The following is a 19,070-nucleotide window of genomic DNA, read 5'->3' as shown; positions in this document are numbered from 1 at the left end:
ATGTAACGTTGACCAGAATGGGGGTTCCTAAAGAAGCAAGAGCTGCATTTCTATCCCTTCAAGAATTTTCACTTTGATGCTGATTTCAACCAGTGGTAGGAAAGAGCTCCTAAAAGCCACTAAAATTAGTGGTTCTCCCCTGGAAAATGCCATACTGTAGTGTAACGATATGTGTGTATTAAAAATGACATATTTTATGGTGATTGTGGAAATCTGCTAAGGTTATACATTTTCTAATTGCGTATATAGGCAAGAAATAAAAAGTGTTTCCGCCCGGTTTCGAACCGGGGACCTTTCGCGTGTTAGGCGAACGTGATAACCACTACACTACGGAAACAAGTTATATGCAATCTCTCCATGAAAGGATCTATATAACAGGAAGGTGTTGCGTTTGAAGAACTTGGCAGCGGCAGTCATTTGTAATAAAAATTAGCCATCCATATACATGTACGGGCTCACACTGCATTGTTCAATGCTTTAAACGGTTTTAAGGACAACTCGTTGTCCTTAAGGGGTTAAGGCTATGGGAATGCAGTTTTCTCTCAATTTACACTCTAACACGTATTTACTTCATACATACTTGTAAAAAAAACTGGGGAAAAAAAGCGTCCCTGGGTGGGCTTGAACCACCAACCTTTCGGTTAACAGCCGAACGCGCTAACCGATTGCGCCACAGAGACTGTGCTGAGATCACTTTGGAGTTTTTCTGCAGTCCTGCCTACTCATGTTGCCCGTGATTCATTTCGGGAAAGCAAACTTCTCAATTTACATAGTGTAACATCCAGTAAAACAGTACATATGTAACCAGGCACAGAGAAAGCCAGCTTTACGTCCAAAAGAACAGCCGTCATTTATACAATTCTCACAGCCATGAGATGGCGCTAGCACTGCTGAGAAACCAACCGAAGCTTCGTGCTGAGACTGCTGCTTCTGCGGGTGTTGTTCCTTTCTTTGAGAAAGGTATTTACAATTGGGTATAGGGCGCTGCGTTTAGTCGAATTTAATAAAGATTGTAGTTAAGCCGTTTAATAGGGTATTCGGTAATGCATTTGCAGTAACGGAAAAAAAAACAACTTCCCATACCGGGAGTCGAACCCGGGCCGCCTGGGTGAAAACCAGGAATCCTAACCGCTAGACCATATGGGAGGCTTAGAAATTAAGCACTGTGTTTTATCCCTTGAGCCTCTGAATGTCACCCCACCCCCTCTCACCTTTCCTGCTTCCAGCTATGCATGGCTTTGGCACCTGGAATTATGTACTGATTGTTTCAGAGTAGAATATCCCGGAATAATAGAAACTTTGAGGTGTACACAAACAAACACACACTCTCTCTCTTTCTTTCTATCTTTTTTTCTCTCTCTTTTTCTCCCTCTTTATCTCCCTCTTCTTCTCCCTTTCTCCCCCTTTCTCCTCCCTTTCTCCCCCTTTCTCCTCCCTTTCTCCCCCTTTCTCCTCCCTTTGTCCTGTATCTAGTGTTAGTAGTGTTGGCAGTAGGGTATCATGCAAGAGTCTTGCATTTGTCTTGCACTTCTTAATGTAAACACCAAAAGTTTTATTTTACTTAGAGAGTCCCTGTATCGCAGAAAGCCGCTGGAAGGATGAAGTCTTGTGACCTTGCAGCACAAGGATTGAAATCCCATTCTAGTGGTGAAAAACACTCACCAGATGACCATCCAGCGCTAGTAGTGTAGGGGTATCATGCAAGATTCCCATTCTTGCGACCCGGGTTCGAGTCCCGGCTAGCGCAGTTACTTTTTTTTTGGTTTTTTTTTTTTACATCCCCATCAGATATCCCCGGCAGATATGCTAGAGGTTAATACACTGAGGAATCCTGCATGGAGTAGGCATACGACAATCTGAATTCAAGACAATACCAAGGACCCATCCAGCTAATGACTATCCAGCGCTAGTAGTGTAGGGGTATCATGCAAGATTCCCATTCTTGCGACCCGGGTTCGAGTCCCGGCTAGCGCAGTGATTTTTTTTTTTCATCCCCAGCAGATATTCTAGAGGTTAATACATTGTGGAAACCTGCATGGAGTAGGCATGCAACAATTTGAATTCAAGACAATACCAAGGACCCATCTCTCTATAACAGAACTATTGCACAGACTAGGTGGGTAGCTTCAGCTTCAAATATCCACCCAGGCTGATACTCCCAGTTATTAATCAAACAAGTTGCTTGTAGGATGACTTTGCATTACATGACCTGCTGGCACTAAAAATGTTCATATCTGTCAAAGGTATAACAAAAAAGCCACAGACAACTCTAAACTCTCCTGGTGCCCACAGCATGTACACAAGTATAATTACCAGGCAAGATGTCAGGTCTGGTTTCGGTATGAATCTAAGGAGCCGGCTAAACTGACCTGTACCTACTTTAAAAAAGGGTGAAGGGTGGTGCTGCGATAATGATTGGTGATCTGGCAGGAAGTAACACAAACAAAGCTCTCCTTGTGTCATTCTACTGCTCAACAGCTAAAGCTGCTATTCGTCAGTTGCCCTAAAGTGCACACCCTATAAACCTCATATTTACACTGTTAGATAGAAAAATAAAATCACTTCCATTGTAGGGCAGCTGTCTCACAAGAGACCCTGGAGCTGAAATACACTAAGAACTGCTACCCAGCGCTAGTAGTGTAGGGGTATCATGCAAGATTCCCATTCTTGCGACCCGGGTTCGAGTCCCGGCTAGCGCACATACTTTTTTTCCTACCATTAGCCCAGCAGAAATGCAAGAGGTAAATACACTGAGGAAACCTGCAAAGAGTAGGCATACGACAATCTGAATTTAAGACAACACCAGGGACCCGCCTATTTACAACAGAAATATTGCATAGACTATGTGGGTAGCTTCTGCTTCAAATACCCGCCCAGGCTGATGCTCCCAGTTAATAATTACTTTAATGTTCACCTGGTATCGCATCAAGTTGCTTGTAGGATGAGGTCACAAGACCTTGCATTACATGACCACTGGCACTAAAAGTGGCAAATACTGATGCATGATACAGGGATTGAAACCACAAGCAGCACAGATCTAATTCACAACTTCCTGCAATGCAGCAAAGCTATGTCAGTATATTACATCATATCCCATCATACATATGCACAGTTTTTGCTGCTTGATAATCCAAAGATGACATAAGAGTGATGCATTTAATTTCTTGCACAGAATGGACATGCAGTGCAGTAGAAGTCATCACAAATAAAAGAGCAGGATGCATTTCTACCTCAAGGGGGCACTGACACACTCACAAGAGAAGAAAGAGGACCTCATTGCTTTTTGGGCAAAGTTAGGGATCCTACTACCACAGAGTTTTTAAATCTTTTTGTCCTACTTGCTCGAACGCCTCAGGTAGTGGCATATTCTTTACTGTATACCCTTGTACTGCATAACTGGAGAGCAGATCACCTTATTGAGTGATCTGGCTCCACAACATGCCAGTGTACCATGTGCCAATCGAGTGCAATTGTAAGTGGGCCCTATACACAATGGAGCACTGTTTAGTATGAGCTGCTCCCCTTTAAAACAGCTCCTGGATATCCCCAAATGACCTATTACTCCCACCATGGCAATGGGGTCACTATGCTGGACGGCGCCCCAAAATTGCGACTGTCTCGCAAAAACCATGGCATTTTGGACATATGGCATTAGCTGTGAAATGTGGCCCACACAGAATGGAAGTTCACAATTTGCAATGTGATTTAAGGACTTCTGAAAGGTAACTACAGTATCCTTTGCTCATATCTTGTTTTTTTCAATCACCTGAAGTCCCTCTCTGCTCAGGACCAAGCCCCCTCTCTGGAAAGCCAACCAGTTCCAGTTCCACGTATGCTCACATCTTATTAGATTCTTGGTCTTGTCTTATATTTATGGTAGCCTTATGTTTTTTCCATGTAGTATACTTCAAACACTGCTGTAGCATACCTAAAGGCCATAATATACTAATTGGTTTGATTTGCAAAAGGATTCTTAGCATGAAAATTATTTCTGATGATGTTACATGAACATGTTGACTGATGTTTATTTTTTGTTACTTTCCATACAATTTTATAATTTAAAGTTTCAACATATTCGCAAGACCCCTGCAATTAAAGGATGTGTGCGGTGAAGCAGAGAATTTCCTAATAACCCAACATAAGGAAGTTTCACAATCTCACCACCGTTTTCAACACTTATGGTTTCCTCTGTGAATATCTATACTGAACCTGTCAGCGTAAAAATACATTTTTATGGTACAGGAAGTGTTCTTTTTTGGTGGAAAGCATTTCCACCATGATGTGATCCACCCAGGAAAGTCATACATCAGCCCCAGAAACCAGCAGCTGACTTACCTCTTGAGAAGCCAATCATCACTCTATTGTTCTTCTGAATGTATGACAGGGTCTGACAACGCCTATTACGAACGACCACATTTGCTTGATTATAAGACAACCCCCAAACGTTGGCGCTTAATGAAAGAAAAAAAAAGAAAAGGCTGGACCCTATTGGAAAAAATCAAAAACACTGTTTTTGCCACTCACTCATACGCACATTTATAGTCTGCCACTCACTAATACGCACACTTATACTCTGCCAATCATTCATCTACACACTTATACTCTGCCACGCACTCATATGCACATTTGTACTCTGCTAATCACTAATACACACACTTATAATCTGCCCCTCTCATGTACGCACACTTATACTCTGCCACTCACTCATACGCACACTTATACTCTGCCAATAATGACTGAGCACATTTAGAATGTATGCGGGGCATTTGGCTATTCCCGCAGCAGAAGCTCATCCTAATTTTATTGCTTTTTATACCAGTTAAGATATATTTCCTTGCTTCCCCAACCCTACAAGACTCCTGAAGCACTCCTCGTGTTCCCCAGAATAATATGATGCTGCTGTGTTGGAAATGACATCATGGACAGTTTGTAATGCTGAGAAAAAGAGAGAAAATATTTGAATATCTAAGGCCGAAATATTGATGCAAAACTGACATGTTTATACATACTGGCTTCAGATCTGTGAAAGAAATAAGCTACCCGCATTTCACCTGCATAACACTATAGGCTTCTGCCGCTAATTTCAGGGTGGTGGTGTAACTACAGGGGTCTCAGCTGGGAAGGGGCCCCCATGCCTCTAGGGGGCTTGGTGCGACCACTGCGACCGCACTGGTCCAGGCCAGAAGGGTCCCTTCTTAACAATTTTGAGTGAGGAGCTTATTGGGGTCACGTTACGTCACTTGACCCCGCACCGAACAGCGCACAGTGTGCGAGCTGGACATGAAGCGGCTGGAGAGGTAAGTGGGGGTGTGGAGCATGTATATGTGTTTGTATATATGTATATATGTATGTATGTAAGCATGGATGTATAATTGTGTGTGTAAGCGTGGATGTGTAATTGTGTGTGTGAGCCAGAGTGTATGTTGGAACGGGGGGCAAGGGGCAAAGAAGGTACAGATAAGTTGTTTAGGGGCAATTATGGTACAGACCAGCTGTTGAAGTTGGGGGCCCAGGGCAATTTTTGCAGCGGGGCCCTGTGGTTTCTGGTAACGCCCCTGGTCTTGGGATTTTATGTATGCATTTATTTACATTTTTCCATCTAGCCTCTATAGTAACAAAAGGCAGCCTTTAGTCCATGGACACTTGAATCTCACAGTAGAGGAGAACCATTTGGCCCATTTCGTCCTCCTGTGTTTTTCTCCTGTTCAAATGGAAAGCTTAATCAGTCATTGGTCTGGTCTTAGATTCACGATCGTCATATACATATCCCATGTATGTTTAAATTCCCTCACTGCATTAACCACTACTGTTTTTGTTGGGAGGCAGTTCCACTTATCTATCACCCTGTCAGTAAAAGAAAACATAACTTGTGGGGATGGACAGGACTGCATAATGCTTACCTGCCAATACGGGCCCGGTTATATTACTTGGCCATAGCTTAGGTTGGCCCTTAGGTCAAAAGGTCCCAGAGTCCGGTGAGTTCAATGAACACGTTGCAGACATTCGAGGTATTTCTTCATTATCGTTGAACCGGCTTATTTCCATAAGAGAAACAAAACTTCCTCTTTTGCAAGATGATTGCATTGAGCCTCTTATTTATACCGCAATATTTTCACTGCTGCTCACAAGACAGACTGAGATGGACTGTGAAATCCTGGAAAATACCGTCCTGCTGGCGATCGTCACGTTAATAAGTGTCGTCCAGAACAGTAAGGGGGCACTGTGTTAACGGGTTATGTAAAACTTAGTTTTAAATGATGAATGTCTCAGTTCAGACAGAAATGTTTTATATGTATGTATACATGTGCGTGTGTGTGTGTGTATATATGTGTGTATATTTTGATAATTACATTTACATTATATGGCACCTACAGTATATACTGTACATGTGTATGTGTGTGTGTATATATATATATATATATATATATATACAGTATATATACATACACATGTACAGTATATACTGTAGGTCCCATATAATGTAAATGTTATTATTAAAATATAAATAAAAATGTTTTTGTGTAGTATCACATTTTTTAATGTGACTGTTCATAAATATGTCAGTCTACGGGAATTATCCCCTTTTAGGATCATAATAAGTGATACTTTCCTATATGACACCATGGATATTACTTTGATTAAATTATTTAAGCACCGCACGATCTATTGGTGAGCTAAAATATTTCTTCAGTGTCAATGGTTTTAAACACTTCAGTTGCAAATGTGATCCAGAATTACTATCTAGAACATTGTCTAGGGTATGTAATACAAATAGGTTTCATTTAAGGAGGTTTTATTTAACTGTATATGGTAGATACACGGAACAGCCTCCCATCAGAAGTGGTAGAGGCTAATACACTAAGGGGATTTAGACATGCATGGGATTAGGCATAATGTTATCCTGAGTCTTAAATCAGTAAAAATGAGCCTAAATGAGAACTAAATTGACCAAATGGTTTTTATCTCTCATCCAATTCTATGTTTCTGTACAAAATTGCTCTGATTGGATGATATTTTGATAAGTACCTTTCTGTTAAATTCTCAATGGATCATGAAGGACACCAGGTAGGCTTTGGCTAGCTGAGTATGTTGAAGAATAGAACTTCATGTTGGCTGATGTGCCGTTGGTTTCCAACCTTCCTTATAACTGGTTTCACTACATTATTCAAATATATAGACCAAGCGGGTGCATACTGTTGTAACGGTCGGATAGCATTTGTTTAATCAAACGCATGGCTTCCTCTTCTCAGTTCGAGATGAATAGATTAGTAACTTATTAGAGCATAATATAGAGGAACTCACCAGCATAATATCAGAAATGGAACTAGAATATCAAAGAAAGGGCATGCATTATATATATATATATATATATATATATATATATATATATGTAACAGACCATAACTTTTTATTTAAGAAAGGGTAGTAGATATGTGGAATGACCTTCCAGTGGAATTAGTATACACAATTATTGTAAATGAATTCAATAAAGTTTAGGATGAAAATAAAGCTGTCCTATGGAATAAAAACATACACAGTCTTTCTATAAGGGCAAACTAGATGGGCCATTTGGGTCTTTTCGGCCATCACTATGTTTTATATTCTGTGTTTATATAGAAATGCGCATTAAAGGCTAATAGTTCTGCTTGGGTTTTCTAACATATCCTGTTTACATTCCAGTTTTCTTTGCGTTCAAAGTGGAAAATGAGAGCAAGATTGCAAATTCCAAGAGTTCTCAGAAGACAAGCTCTCCTGCCTTTGATAAAGTGTACACAGCAAAGTAAGTTGAATATTGTTCTGTGTTACAGCAAGCGCATGCTGACCAATTCTAAATGAATTCAAATGATGTAAGGACGCCGGCCTTAACTTGCTACCCTATTTAGAATGGAGATTGGACCACAATTGGCTCTGTCCCCGAGCTTTCCCAAAACAAGCAAACATCACTAGAATAAACAAAGTCAAATATCAGTTTTAAGAATTAAAGGTACCCTCCAGCCACCAAATGCTCATTAATGTGTGTGACATGTTGCATTATCATTTATATTTTTTTGCATGCCAAATTTCTGCAATACACCCCCCCTTACACTCTCCACAGCCATAATCTACAAGACATAATGCACATGGCAAGTTACACAAACCTCTTAAACAATTCCCTGGCCGAAGTAATACAACAGAATATGTAGATACACAGATATGTTTGTGGAAAAGCCGCTTTTATTGAACAAATATAATAAATAAATTTATGGAGCCCTCACGAAAACCTTTATCCTCACCGCTGTCTGCCGCGCATGAGTTGTATTCTGCCAGATGTAATGTACATGTGCGGAATACTCACCGCAAGCCAGCTCCGGCACTGGTACCTGGGGGTCTTAAAGAAAATAGTTAATTCAGTGTTGGTGGGTCACATACTAAAGCCCCATTACGTTTTCAGATATTCTTCTCAAAAATATGAGCTTTCATATAAAATTAACTTAAAATGAATCGTTTTATGTTTAGTGCAACAATGGTGGCTGGTCCTGTTTTAAAGAAAATAACAAAAAGTCCAAAAAAGTAGCAAAAACATGACACGGAAACTCTTTAAGAAACAATTAATCCAATACATCCAAATTAACAGTATTTGTACTTTTTTCAGCCAAAACTGCACGGATGCGTACCCTACATTTCTAGCTTTGCTGTGGTGTGCTGGAATATTTTGCAGTCAAGGTAACACACACTTATCATATAGTGTATATCACATATACATGTCTCATATATGGTGCCTCCTAAGATATCCCCAGATGAGTTCTACATCATGTAGAGATATTAGAGATATTTTATTTTTCTCCTAACCCTACCTGTCACTTATAAAGTGTGTTTAGAATTTTAATGAACGTTATCTAGAAACAGTATTGTGTATTGTGTGCACTTTTACACCAACATCCTTCAAATCACGTTCTCAATGCTTACTTAATTGTACACCTTTTGAAACACAATACTGAAAAAAGCAGCACGGACAGAACACTAATATGAAAATGTCATATATACATATGTATGTATATATATATATATACCGTATTGGCTCGGATATAGGCCGCCCCCGTGTATAGGCCGCACCCTAAAAGTTTGGTGCTTTTTTAAAGAAAACGTTTTTTTCTTTAAAAAAAGCACCAAAAAACATCCTGCCACTCTGTCCTCTCCCCCCCGAGATACGCTGCCACTCTGTCCTCCCCCCCTCCCCGAGATACGCTGCCACTCTGTCCTCCCCCCCTCGAGATACGCTGCCACTCTGTCCTCCCCCCCCTCGAGATACGCTGCCACTCTGCCCCCCCCTCGAGATACGCTGCCACTCTGTCCTCCCCACGATATGCTGCCACTCTGTCCTCTCCCCCCCCCCCGACTTACCAGAGCAGACTCCCGGGTGTCTTACGGGGCCGGAGGGGGACATCTATGCACATCGTGTATACAACTCCCGGTACCGGCACTCAGCGGAAGTGCCGGCACCGGAAGTTGTATACGCGTATTGCGTAGATGTCTTCCGCCGGCCCTGCAAGACACCCGGGAGTCTGCCCTGGTAAGTCGGGGGGGTTAGAATGCATCGTGCGCACGTTCACCGGCAACGGCGCATCGCCGCTGCCGGTGAACATCCGTGCGATGCACTTAGACAACCTCCCGTGCCGGCACCCCCCCCGTGGGAAGTGCTGGCAGAGGAGGCTGTCTGAGCGTATCGGGGAGTAGGATGCAGGTCCCCTGCACCGCTGCGGGGGATCTGTATCCTAACCCCGCTGCCTGCCCGGCGCCCGGGACTGCATGTCCCGGGCGTCGGGCGCTAGACCCCGAATATAGGCCGCACCCCCACTTTAAAGACTTAAAGTGGGGGGAAAAAGTGCGGCCTATATTCGGGCCAATACGGTATATATATGTGATCTGTGTGCAACATCAATAACTCATGTACATTTCAGAGTCTAAAGTCTAAATTTCTAAAGTTGACCTTTCCTTTTTCCCAGGACCTGCGGCTTTTGCTGGTATCATGTATTTATGTGTTCGGCAGAAATATTTTGTTGGATATCTGGGAGAAAACACACAGATGTATGTATATTGCAAGCCACACATTATATTCTATGATATGAAAAGAAAAAAACATTTATATGGCTTGATTTGTGGTGCAGTTGCTCTGGCGTCGAGTCAAGCAAGTTACCAGGGAACTTAGGCCAGTCCAAATTTCTTCTAACAAGGCTGGTCCTAGTTGGTCCAGCCCACTCGCAAAAAATGGGAACGTGATGGGATCACGTAATGTAATGTTCCGTGAATCTGCAGTTTCAAAAGAAAGGCTCTCGACAAAGTAAGGATGTGGAGGTGTGAGGGAGTGGAGGTGTGATGGAGAGGAGGTGTGATGGAGAGGAGGTGTGAAGGAGTGAGGATGTTTTAGTGTATATGCATATGTGTAAGCATGTGATTGTGGATGCGTCGGTTGCAAAAAGGTAGGAATTGCAAAATTCATACAGCTGGAACTTTATGCTTCAAAAAAAGTAACATTATATGAAATTTTATTTCTGGCATGTTTTTTTTAACCCCTTAAGGACAATGGGCGGTCCCTAAACCCATTGAAAACAATGCATTTTGAGCCCGTACGTGTCATTAAGGGGTTAATATATATCCTCTCACACAATTGTGTTTTGTTATTGTATTACTGTACTACCTTGTAGAGTTTGGAATTTCTTTGGCATTTATAAGATTATATTCTAATATTTTTTTTTTTATGTCATATTTTTATTTCTTCAGCACTCCTGGATATATCTTTGGAAAACGCGTCGTGTTATTCCTCTTTCTTATGTCCATGGCTGGAATTCTGAACTATTACATTGGAGTTTTCTTTGGAAGTGACGTGAAAATGTATATAAAGGCAGTTAGCAACACTGTCTCACCTTTTCTCCTCATACCTTAATTTTTAGATCAGGCAGTAAAATTGAGCAAAACAAAGAGCATACTAGATGTTCTATGAATGTCTACCACTATAGCATGAAACACATTAAACCATTGCTTTTATTATATGGAAGAAATTCATTGCTTTTTAAAAAATGCCTTTTTTTTAAAAAAAATGCAATAGTTGGTAATTACTGAAGTCTGTGTCTAGACTGTGACCAAAAGGTCAGACAAGCCTTCTACCAATAAAAAATAACTAAATTCATTTTTATTGCTCATTCTGGTGTTATGTTATGTTTTTCTATCAATAAAATAGCATTGAAAGACAAGATGTACCTGTAACTGTATTCAGATGTTTGGGTGATAGATGCTTATATTGTTTTCACAGTGGAGTCATTTTCTAAAGCACCAGACATCTCAGGCATGAAATATAGTTTCTCATAAGACAACTTTCTCTGGCAAGAAGGGCTCAGTCAGAGCCGGCGCTTACTACTCCTCTGGCGCCCCCTTCTCACTACCCCCTCTGCCCCTTCTCACTACCTCGCCCCCCCTGCGCCTTCTCACTACCTAAGGCCGGCCCTGGGCTCAGTTAGTTCTGTATAATACAAAGTTCAATGTGTGAGAAATCATATTGGCATAATGGAGTGGGGATATTTGCAGAGACATAGACAAACTCCATTTCCAGCATATGATCAGTTGGCAGTGGGATCCTCACTTCCGTGTGACATGGTCAGCCAGTAAGAAAGCCTGCAGTTACGGAAGCAGAAAGCCTGCAGTTACGGAAGTCAGTGTGTATGTATTCATGTGGCGTTTTTGGGCAGCAATCACAGAAAGCGTGGTTAAGGTTTAAAGTGGGTATACATCTTAAGCATTCAGAGTCCAATAAATCTGACAGGTGCTGCTTATTAAATACCAGCAAATGCAAACTCTCCAGGAAACAATCAAGGGCAGGGTGCAAGAGGTTACATAAAGCAAAAAAGGGAAAAAAAAAGGCTATAGTTAACTATTGCAATGCCAGAGATATCTATACTGAAAAAATCTACCTCAGATCACTCTAAACCTAAACTTTTGATAATATCTTTCAAAATCTCAACCAAAAAAACAACTTATAACAGAGAGATGTAAAGATGAGGAAAAGAAAAATCCACGGGCTCTGTGGGCCTCAAGTTACTTCTGCTGGGAGGCTGTTCCATATATTCACCCCCCAGTCAAGTAAATCTTCCTTACATCAAGTAAGACTTTATTACATTAAATAAAAGTACAAATCTCAGGGGTTCTGAGGACCTCAAGCCGATTCTGGTGGGAGGGTGTTCACATCCACCACCCCTCAGTCAAGTAAATATTCCTTACATTAGGTAAGACGTTATTACATTAAATAAAAGGGGTTCTGTGCACCTCAATTTTCTTCTGCTGGGAGGCCGTTCCACATATTCACATGTTAATGCTCTCTAAATGTTTCCTTACCTTCTCTGCCGACCACTTCCACTTCTGCCAACCACTTCCACACAGGCCTATGTCCGCAGAGATGCAGACAAAGATAGAAGTGAGAAGAGAAGAGATACAACATAGATGATAGAAGATGAGGATGTGGAAGTGGTCAGCAGAAGCAGAAATGGTCGGCAGAGAATGTAGGGAAGCATTTAGAGTGTGAGAAAGAGCAAATGAGAATGAGAGTGTGATAGAATGAGTGAGAGTGAATGTGGGCAACATATTTATAACATATTTATGAATTAAAATTGCCCCTGAATTTGCAGCTGAAGCGAACGGGTAGGGAACATAATTTGTTGCCCGAAAACGAAGAGGCGAAAAATGAAACATTTTCCAAATTTCTTTCTGGCCTAGTTACACATGCCTAGTTGGTATATCAATCTATTCAAAATATCCCTAATATATTGATCAAGATGAAGACAAATCCAAGCAATCCGGTTTGTTCTTAAGACCCTCCACAGTATCTGTGGTTACCCTTTCTATACACATTTATATTAAAAGGAGACAGCGTCTCATTGTCATCATTGGAGTTGAAAAAAATATTGAGTGACCATAACCTCCCAAAAATTAAAGTGTCCAAACTAGGACACCTTTGGTGGGATGTGGCCAGAGGCAGGGATGTGTGGGGCAGTAGCCAAAAGGTTGGAGTGGGGCAGGACTGCCTGTCTACCTTACTCAAAGAGCCACATCCGGGACAAATATACCATTAGAGACCTAAGACCAAAATATTAATACTTTAACGAAATCACTTTCATTAAAAACTCATTGGTTACAATAAACACTTATCAAGCCACTCATCAGTTTCAGGATATCTCATTCTCTCTGTGCCACATGTTTTGATTACATTTATTCTCTAGGTCTTAATATGGCACCTTCAGCATTAGTTCTAGAATCAGGTGATGCCCGCTATTTTTCAGGCAAGGGACACTTAGGGTGACTCTGTAATTGTAGAGATACCCTATTGCTTGACTTTTTCACACAATTAGAAAATATCAAAGTCATGAAAATAAAGTGAAAGCTTCACCAAACTTCCCGTCCATCAGATTTTCAGATATTTTTCAACGTATATTGAAACTTAAGGGTGATACATCTAGGGTGCCGGGGTGAGATTCTCTTGATGGAGTGGGCTTTTTCCCCATCATAGCTTCTCTAAAGCAAAATACCCAAAGACGTGTAGTTACGATAATAGATATGAAGGTGACTGTATACCTTTAACTTATCTTTAGTACCTCAAAGCTGAAACGTGAGTGTTCCTTATTTATTTGCAATTTTATTTTTAGTATTTTTTATCAACCACTGTGTGGCACTACAAACATGTATTTTTCATTATTCTAAATAAAACAAAAACTGTTGTTTACGTGGAAAACAATGAACATGATCACAAGAGGAAAAGTATAAATGATTAAAGATTACATCTCACATGGCAGATTATTTTTCAGGATATGTTTTCAAGGGTGTGATTACAGGATGTTTTGGAGCTAATAGGGTCAGGTATCAAGTGCATTCCTCCCAACATTTCAAATAGCCAAAGAGAGACACTTGTTTTTGGGGCTGGGCTTTATCAGAACTTTGCGGCCTCCTAGTAACTTTATTGTCTGAGTAAAAGGACTGAATTTTATTTACACCATTCAATTCAAAACATTTTTTGTACTTTCTATACACTGGGAGGGACCAGATGTCAGAATCTATAAGCAACCACTTTTTGTCCTGCCATGCACTCATGTCTACATGTGGAGTAAGGTGTGTACATTTCCTTTTCTCAGGAATCAAGCAACCAGAACTTTTCTTGTGTAGCATATTCAGAATCAAACTATTTTCCCCACAAACTTTGCTCTTAAAGGTAGCGTCAACCTCTTAGCCTCAAAGTTGTAAGCTGCAGACCTTGTTGCTGTTCTTGGATTCATCAATGGTTGCATCACACATAAAATCAACACCAGAAGATATTGCAGCCGGATACTTAGCTGTCTCCTTTTTGGATGCCTCAAGGCCAGATCTTCTTCCACCTGCTGCAAACAGTTCTTAACAGGGCTGGCCACTGAAACTGAGGCAACACACTTTTTGAAGTTTGCTGCAGCCACCTCAAAAGACTTACGCAGGAACCCCTCTGCTTTTCAATCGATGGGGTCCGATAAATGTGACCATCTTCTACAGAACTGTTCTTTTCAAAGCTTTAGCTACCATGGGATCATCCTAGTTTCCTAGCTCTCCTGGAAATACCCAGTCAATTTTTGTTTCCGAGGAAAGGTCTTCACAAGAAAAAAGTCCTGTTCTGAGGCAGAAGAAGGATTACCCCTGATGTCTCAAAAGGCAGCTTTCAGACCTCACCGAAGGCTGCAATTGAGTCAAGTTTCTGAGGTGCAGAAATGTGGCCTATATTTCAGTCCCCATCCACTCCATAGATATTATATTTATTTCCACCACTTCGTTTGTGTTAGACCAGGTAGAAGAGAACAACCTTCTGGAATACTGCAGGGTCTTTCTGCAGACTGTACAAGCCTTGTGCTTGGTCTTAGCCCTTATGGGCTTTCCGGCCAGTGGACATCCTGGTAATAAAAATATACTGTATAGATTGGCAGACCAGCATCTCTGCATTAGAATTGTACAGTTCCTATTTTACAATACAAAATAGCCTGCATGGGTAGGCAGAAGAGCCCACATAGGCAGATCCTGGTAAAGCCAATTGCTTTCTTTTTTGTTCCAACTGGGGTACCGGCCGCTTAGAGAACCAACAATTCTATAGAAAATTAGGAAATATACCAACAGATAAAGACAGACTGATACATTTTCATGGTGCCCCATCGTGAATTCCCAGTGCAGAATCCCTGTATGCATTTGCTCCTTCCCTAACTCCAGCATTTTGGCTTATAGAAGATGTGTTAAATGGAAAAGATTACTTGGTACTTACAACCAGAACCAAGTTGAATGTGAAAGGCTTGTAACTTCCAATTTAGGTATCAAATCACTTTTTAAAAGGAGACACCTTGGATAAATATAGGTTGCAAAGAAAATCGGGCTGTAATGTACAAGACAGGAAAATATAATCCATGTCCTTAAATTAATTGCTAGCCATAAGGACAAAACTGTAAAGCATATTGAAGTGATTGGTCATGCACATTATTTCCAGGGATCATTGAAGAATTCTATGTATGCTTTACCAATCCCTTAACTATTACAAGGTTACTCTGAGTGACGTGAAAGCCGCTGGGTAAGTAACTTATTCATTAAATTCGTCGAGGATCCACTCCCAATTTACTATCCATTTGCAGCTAAATTTAGAAGAAAAAAACACAAGTAATAACTAAGCACAACACAAAAAGACAAAGAATCATATTAAATATTTAGCCATATACATTAAATAATTCATAATATAGTCGTAGACATAGAAATGCAAATATATATATATATATATACTCTTCTAATATTCTTGCATTCAATCGTTATAAAACATAAAAAAGGTTTATAAGATAATGTTTTGCATGAGAAGATGGTATGATTAAAGACACATAATACAAGTCAATACAAATAATTAATCAGTTGACTAAATGCCTAAACTTTATTATAAAATTAGGAAAGGGGGACTATGACTGCTGGCCTAGGTCGCAGGGTGGGCATTACCAGAAGTTCCTCTATTGGATGGGTGGGTGCTACAATATTGCGGGTAAGGCTTTAAAAGGTTCAGGTTAGATCAATTCAACCTTTTCCTGCCTGGATCCCAAGCACAGGCACATCCCTCCCTCCCTGATTTAATGTGACATGGAATTGCTGGCCTGTTTTTTCTCTTTATAGTCACAGCTGTGGAAGAATTTGTCCGGCGTCTGGAATGTTAGTATGTTGAGGCTGCACCCGTACGAGCTTGGAGAGGCAGGTCCAGAGCATGATGGCACCCGCTGGGCTAGAACTCTTGGTTTACACGCGTTGAACCGCCTCCTAGGCTTAGTGGCTAGCAGCTTGCAGGTTGTTACAGGGTTATGGTTCATATGATTAAGATGGCATGTGTTAATAAAGCTGTGGCCCACATTAATGGCTCTTGTCATTATTTACTGGGGGTGGTTACAAGAGGTTGAGTGGTTTAAGTAGTCATGCACTTAGCCATTGAGTGAACTTCACATGGTAAATATTCATGCCATTGTATTATCAATGCTTTAAAGTGTGACGCATCAAAGTTCGGTATCCATTAATCCATAATGAATCCTACAATTTATGTAGTTGACAAACCAGTATGTAGTGGCTTTTTGCAGGATATCTGAAAGCACTCACCGAAAGAGAAATGTTTCCATAACGTAGTGAGGCTGCCCATTTGCTAATAAACTAGTGGACAGCTTTCTGTTATTTCCTCCGTCAAAAGTCTAATTTGCGTATTAATTTATTTGCACAGGTGAGACTGCTGTTAAGAGAATGCGGCTGACTGACAGCTCGTCTACACAGAACAAAAGTATTAAAATATGGGTGCAAGATCGGTGCCAGTACACGATATCAACATGTCAAAATTCCAGTGTATTGCATGCAGGATAAAAAACATGTTCTGCATTCAGAGATTACAGGTGCCCCCCTACATCGTGAACCTCCCATAAAAAACACAGAGACTCCCACATTGATATTAATAAATAGGAATTTTTATTTATTCAGTTAGAAACCCAATGATGATAAGGGTGACGGAAGTTGTAGTCCTCAAAATAGTTTGTTCTTGTTATGATTCTTCAGGAGAAGAGCGTAAGGTCTGGGTTTGACAGCTATGTCCATTACAGGAGGGTTTTTTTCTCTCACAGAAAGAGATGCAGGAAGAGAAAGGTATAACAGGGAGATTAATAATTGCAAAGCATAAAAACAAACAACATGATGCTAACCTTAAAGGCAAGAAGGAAAAGACAATGTGTCTGCTGCTGTCCAAGAATGGCACATTAAGTCCAGGTCAGTCTGTGGAATTTATTCTAGTAGAATAACTGTTAAAATAGGACACACAACAATATATTAGTCGCTGCCATTAGAAACAAAGAATTTGATGGAAGATCTAGTCTCTGCCTTTTTAATTGATATAAAGATTCAAACATTAATGAGTCCTTCGTCTTGTTTTAGATTCGGGACAGCCAAACATCCTGCTAGAAGGCTATGCCACCTATAGACCACCCTGATTGCTAACTTTAAATTGATATAACCATTAAAGGGACAGTTTGCTGTCCCCAACACTCTCATAATAGAAGAACGCATATTAAAATACTGCAGTAGCAGCAGCCCTCTGCCTCCATGGTCTGACTTAAAAATGCCGATCAGTGGTAGAGAAGCGCTTCCCTTGTCCACAAGTATTTGCAAAATGGACTATATAGCTATCATCGGCAAAATTCATATGATGGCTGGAGTGTACCTTTAACTTTCATAGCCATAGGCAATATTTGAGTGTTGGTTACTCAGTGTCAGATACAGCTGTGCCATATTTCCTCCACCCTAACTTAGAGAATTTGGATGACACTTACATCAGACGCAATCATTTAATTTCAGCTTGACTCACTCTTTCCCAAGTTTCTCACTAAGATCGTTTTCTCATACTGTCCTGGCACTAGAAGTAAACTTAATACATTCCAACATATTTTACCAAGCAACATGTTAACGTTCCAATGTAAAAAAAGAGTAAATTCAATACAATGGAAATCCGCATTTATGTTACAAGCTATGAAGTTCAAAAATGCAAAATACGTAAGCAATTGAAGTTTGACCTAAGGGCAAGCTGTCACAGACTTATGCATCAATAGTAATTATGTATTAAAACTACCTATGACTTAAATGCAGGGGCGTAACTAGAAGCCTCAGGGCCCCGGTGCAAGAATCTGTTAAGGCCCCCCACCCAATCTACCTCCTCTCCCTCCCTTCTCACTATCTACCCTCTCCCCCCCCCTATTCTCACTATCTACCCTCTCCCTACCCCCTTCTCACTATCTACCCTCTCCCTACCCCCCCTTCTCACTATCTACCCTCTCCCTATCCCCCCTTGTAGGTCACTTACCGTGCAGTCCTGTGGTGGGGACGCGAGGCCTCTGTCTCGCTGCTCTGCCACGGTGCGCACGGCTTCACTGCTGAGCGCCGGCATATGATGTCATATGCCGGCGCACAGCATGAAGCGCCGGCACCTCACGCTCCCATCACTGCAGTCGGGGCAGCGCTGAGGCAGGCGGCAGTAGAGGAGATAGAAGGGCGCCGAGCGGTTGCTGAAAACGACCACTCGTCACCCCTTGGGACCCCCTGACTGCCAGAACTTCAGGGCCCGGTCGCACTCGCGACCCCGGTAGTTCCGCCACTGCTTAAATGTCAGTATTTTTTTATTTTAGGGGGGCGGATATCTGTGTTATGTGGGTAGAAACCATCATATCAGTAAAGCCTTTTCCTAAAAACCTGATAGTAAAGAACAATTAATCCGATGAACCAGGGGTAAAGATGGATAATTCCATGCTTTTCAAATAAGGCAGGTTTATAATAACTATTTTTTATTTTATATATAGCACCATCATACATAGCACTGTGAAAATGGGTGAAGAGGACACATATTATTTGTTTTGGTTTGTAAACCAACGCAGGTTTATTGTACTGTATTGCAAAATGCATTAGATGGGAAAAGTGATCGAAACTCTTTAATATGAAAAATTAAAAAGTCCACAAAAATGCAAAATGCCATGACTGAAATGGTTAATGCAAAT

The 19,070-nt window shown here is 41.0% G+C and overlaps 1 protein-coding gene and 6 non-coding genes across 7 annotated transcripts; 4 read left to right on the top strand and 3 right to left on the bottom strand.

The window, feature by feature from the left end:
- Positions 1-264: 264 nt before the first annotated feature.
- On the bottom strand, positions 265-337 carry TRNAV-AAC (transfer RNA valine (anticodon AAC)). The gene has a single exon. It is a non-coding gene; the product is annotated as a tRNA-Val (tRNA).
- Positions 338-606: 269 nt separating this feature from the next.
- On the bottom strand, positions 607-680 carry TRNAN-GUU (transfer RNA asparagine (anticodon GUU)). The gene has a single exon. It is a non-coding gene; the product is annotated as a tRNA-Asn (tRNA).
- A 394-nt stretch (positions 681-1,074) lies between these two features.
- On the bottom strand, positions 1,075-1,146 carry TRNAE-UUC (transfer RNA glutamic acid (anticodon UUC)). The gene has a single exon. It is a non-coding gene; the product is annotated as a tRNA-Glu (tRNA).
- Positions 1,147-1,676: 530 nt separating this feature from the next.
- On the top strand, positions 1,677-1,747 carry TRNAG-CCC (transfer RNA glycine (anticodon CCC)). The gene has a single exon. It is a non-coding gene; the product is annotated as a tRNA-Gly (tRNA).
- Positions 1,748-1,903: 156 nt separating this feature from the next.
- TRNAG-CCC (transfer RNA glycine (anticodon CCC)) lies at positions 1,904-1,974 on the top strand. The gene has a single exon. It is a non-coding gene; the product is annotated as a tRNA-Gly (tRNA).
- A 654-nt stretch (positions 1,975-2,628) lies between these two features.
- On the top strand, positions 2,629-2,699 carry TRNAG-CCC (transfer RNA glycine (anticodon CCC)). Its single transcript has one exon. It is a non-coding gene; the product is annotated as a tRNA-Gly (tRNA).
- A 3,389-nt stretch (positions 2,700-6,088) lies between these two features.
- On the top strand, positions 6,089-11,012 carry ALOX5AP (arachidonate 5-lipoxygenase activating protein). The gene is made up of 5 exons (XM_053456377.1): positions 6,089-6,209; positions 7,681-7,780; positions 8,633-8,703; positions 9,984-10,065; positions 10,759-11,012. The coding sequence occupies exons 1-5, from the start codon at positions 6,140-6,142 to the stop codon at positions 10,919-10,921; spliced, it is 486 nt and encodes a 161-aa protein (XP_053312352.1). The 5' UTR covers positions 6,089-6,139; the 3' UTR covers positions 10,922-11,012.
- The last annotated feature ends 8,058 nt before the right edge of the window (positions 11,013-19,070 follow it).

This window comes from Spea bombifrons, chromosome 2, assembly GCF_027358695.1.
Source record: "Spea bombifrons isolate aSpeBom1 chromosome 2, aSpeBom1.2.pri, whole genome shotgun sequence".
Taxonomy (NCBI): domain Eukaryota; kingdom Metazoa; phylum Chordata; class Amphibia; order Anura; family Pelobatidae; genus Spea; species Spea bombifrons.
This window is presented reverse-complemented; position numbering and strand designations above follow the sequence as displayed.

Bases quoted from the DNA above. Each gene is read 5' to 3' on its own strand.
- ALOX5AP (XM_053456377.1), top strand. From the start codon at position 6,140: ATGGACTGTGAAATCCTGGAAAATACCGTCCTGCTGGCGATCGTCACG. The intron at 7,781-8,632 runs GTAAGTTGAATA...TACTTTTTTCAG, and splicing joins GATAAAGTGTACACAGCAAA to CCAAAACTGCACGGATGCGT. The intron at 8,704-9,983 runs GTAACACACACT...CCTTTTTCCCAG, and splicing joins TGGAATATTTTGCAGTCAAG to GACCTGCGGCTTTTGCTGGT.